The sequence below is a fragment of the Chinchilla lanigera genome, unplaced genomic scaffold (assembly GCF_000276665.1).
Source record: "Chinchilla lanigera isolate Chin_1 unplaced genomic scaffold, ChiLan1.0 scaffold00184, whole genome shotgun sequence".
Classification (NCBI taxonomy): Eukaryota; Metazoa; Chordata; class Mammalia; order Rodentia; family Chinchillidae; genus Chinchilla; species Chinchilla lanigera.
In genome coordinates this window covers 3,847-6,040 of record NW_004955585.1, presented here as the reverse complement: position 1 = coordinate 6,040, position 2,194 = coordinate 3,847, and the positions used below count along the sequence as shown (strand labels likewise).

The window sequence follows — 2,194 nt, the reverse complement described above, 5'->3', positions numbered from 1 at the left end:
ACTTTATTTTGTGAAGTGACACACATTCAGTCATGTCTCTTGTCCAGCAACAGGGACACTAAACAAGTGGGCCCCGAGCACCCAATGAATAACTAACAAAGGCAAAAAAAAAGTTAGGCTTCAACAAGGACATGGCAATACATGCAGGAATTTAGGGCCTAGGGAGGGATGCACTGTCTGACATGGGAACATGGGCCTCAACCTCTTTTTCCTAGCAGAGCCTCAGTGGGAAATGAGGGCCCAAAACGTGGTATGATCCGCAAGAGGTCATTAAGGAAGGCATTGAACACTGCCTGGAGGCGTCCTTGGTCCTGGGCCACCCATCTCCTGAAAGTGAGAGAAAGGAAAATCCAGTCACCAGTCACAGCTTTACCCTGGCTTTGAGACCCCGCCCTGTGAGCCCTAACACTCAGGCACCTCCCCTGTCCATGGAAATGCCCCTCCCTGCACTCAGGGCTGCACCCCCAGAGTCCAGGCCCTTGTAGGACTGACACAGTCAGGATTCTCCCAGCCACGCTGAGCACTCTGGGTACGTCAAGGTTTTCTCCGAAAGTAGCCAGGGATGTTCGGACCACCTCCGCTTCTATGTGAGACCGGAAGGGCACCCTTACGGTGCTGATGGAGGGAGGCTAAGGCACAAACCTCTGCAAACCTGATCCTCTTTCCCGTGCAGCTCACAGGCTGTGCCCACCCCGCCCCCACACCCTCCTCTTCCCCAGCTCCCCTGCACCACTCCCACTCCCACCCCACCGACACCCCTCAGGCTGCGCCCGCCCCGTCCCCACCCCCCACACTGTTTCTTCATCCTGTCTGGCTTCGCCTGGTCTCCCTGACCTGACCACTGCCCCCCCTCCTCGCGCCGCCCCTCCCCGCAGGCCACCGTGGGCTGTCCCCCACCAGCCCTCGGGCTTCCGCCTCCCTTCTCCTGGTCTCCTTCCCCGCGGCGCTGCCCGGCTGAGTCCCAGCCCACGCTCCTGACGCCTCCCTGGTCCCCAGCGTCCCGGACCCCCGCGGCCACGTCACCAAGGATACAATTCATGCAGTTGCGTCACTGTGCTGCTTCCCAGGAGCACAATCTGCCCAAAGGGCCATGGGCCATGAGGTATCTGGACAACCCGTGAAAAGGCTGTTGTGTGGGTTCCCGCGCCACCAGAGAAACCCGCGCCACGCTGGTCACTGCTGTTGCCCTCCGCTCCACCCACTCCGGCGCCAGGGGCCTGCATGGCCGTCCAACCTCAACTCCTCAGAGCCCGCCTTGACTGCGTTGAAGAGTGCAGTGTACAGTATTTAAGGAGGCAACAGAGAAGCTCCGCCCCTTTCCCTCCCACAATGCACCTCGCGATGCCCATAGCGCCTGCGCAAAGGCACCCTCAAAGCCTGCAACTGTACCGCCAAACTGATATTCTGGAATAATCTCCTCTTTCGTTGCCAGGCAATGGTGGTTCCTCACAAGGCCTACCTCAGTTTGCATGCCCCAATGGGTGCCTAAGTTTGTGGTTGCCTCCTAACTGACCCAGCCCCAAGTCCCAGAGGCCACTTTGGCCACGGAGGGACTCAGGGGACAAGAGAAACAGGTCTGCAACGTGGACGCTTGTCAGGCCCTGCACAGCCCAGGGGGACTGGGACAGGCCCTGCCTCAGGCCTGGAGGCCTCGGGAAGCCCCTGGGCCCATGATGCCCACAGGGACGGCACATGCATGGGCTCCATGCGGGGCCATCCCCGCACAGAGTTCTGGCATCAGGAGAAATCAAGCCTGGCCCGGCCTGGCCTGCACACCTCCTCACACCCCAACCGCCCCGCCCGAATATCCCTGCCTGGGGTGCCAGCTTGGAGATGTGGACCCCTGCTGGTGCCCACCCTGGAGGTTTTTCGAGGACATAGGCTCCCTCAGTGAAATGTGTCTTGGTCACCCATGCTGCCCTCCTGTTGGGGCAGCCCAGTATGCACAGAGGCTGAGAGCAAGTGTGGGGACATGGCCAGGGCCAGCTGGCAGCCTGTCCACCTCCCACAGGCCAGGGGCACAACCAGGTTCTGTGAAAACTAGACGAGGCACCCCTGCCTGGGCACCTCCCATCCGTGGGCCTTTGCTGGCAGGGCCTTCAGGTGCACAGGAGGATGTGCGTCCTCCTCTGGAGCAAGCTAAGGGGCCCCTTCTGCCAGCTTCTCACCCGTGGCCCTGGACACAGCGGGAAGC

General features: G+C 60.9%; 1 protein-coding gene across 1 annotated transcript; it reads right to left on the bottom strand.

The window, feature by feature from the left end:
- Nucleotides 1–1,277, bottom strand: LOC102003601 (EKC/KEOPS complex subunit LAGE3-like). The gene is made up of 3 exons (XM_005414426.2): nucleotides 1,033–1,277; nucleotides 493–615; nucleotides 1–327 (listed from the first exon to the last, which is right to left on the bottom strand). Exons 1-3 carry the CDS (start codon nucleotides 1,221–1,223, stop codon nucleotides 198–200), a joined length of 444 nt encoding a protein of 147 aa, XP_005414483.1. The 5' UTR covers nucleotides 1,224–1,277; the 3' UTR covers nucleotides 1–197.
- Between the last annotated feature and the right edge of the window lie 917 nt (nucleotides 1,278–2,194).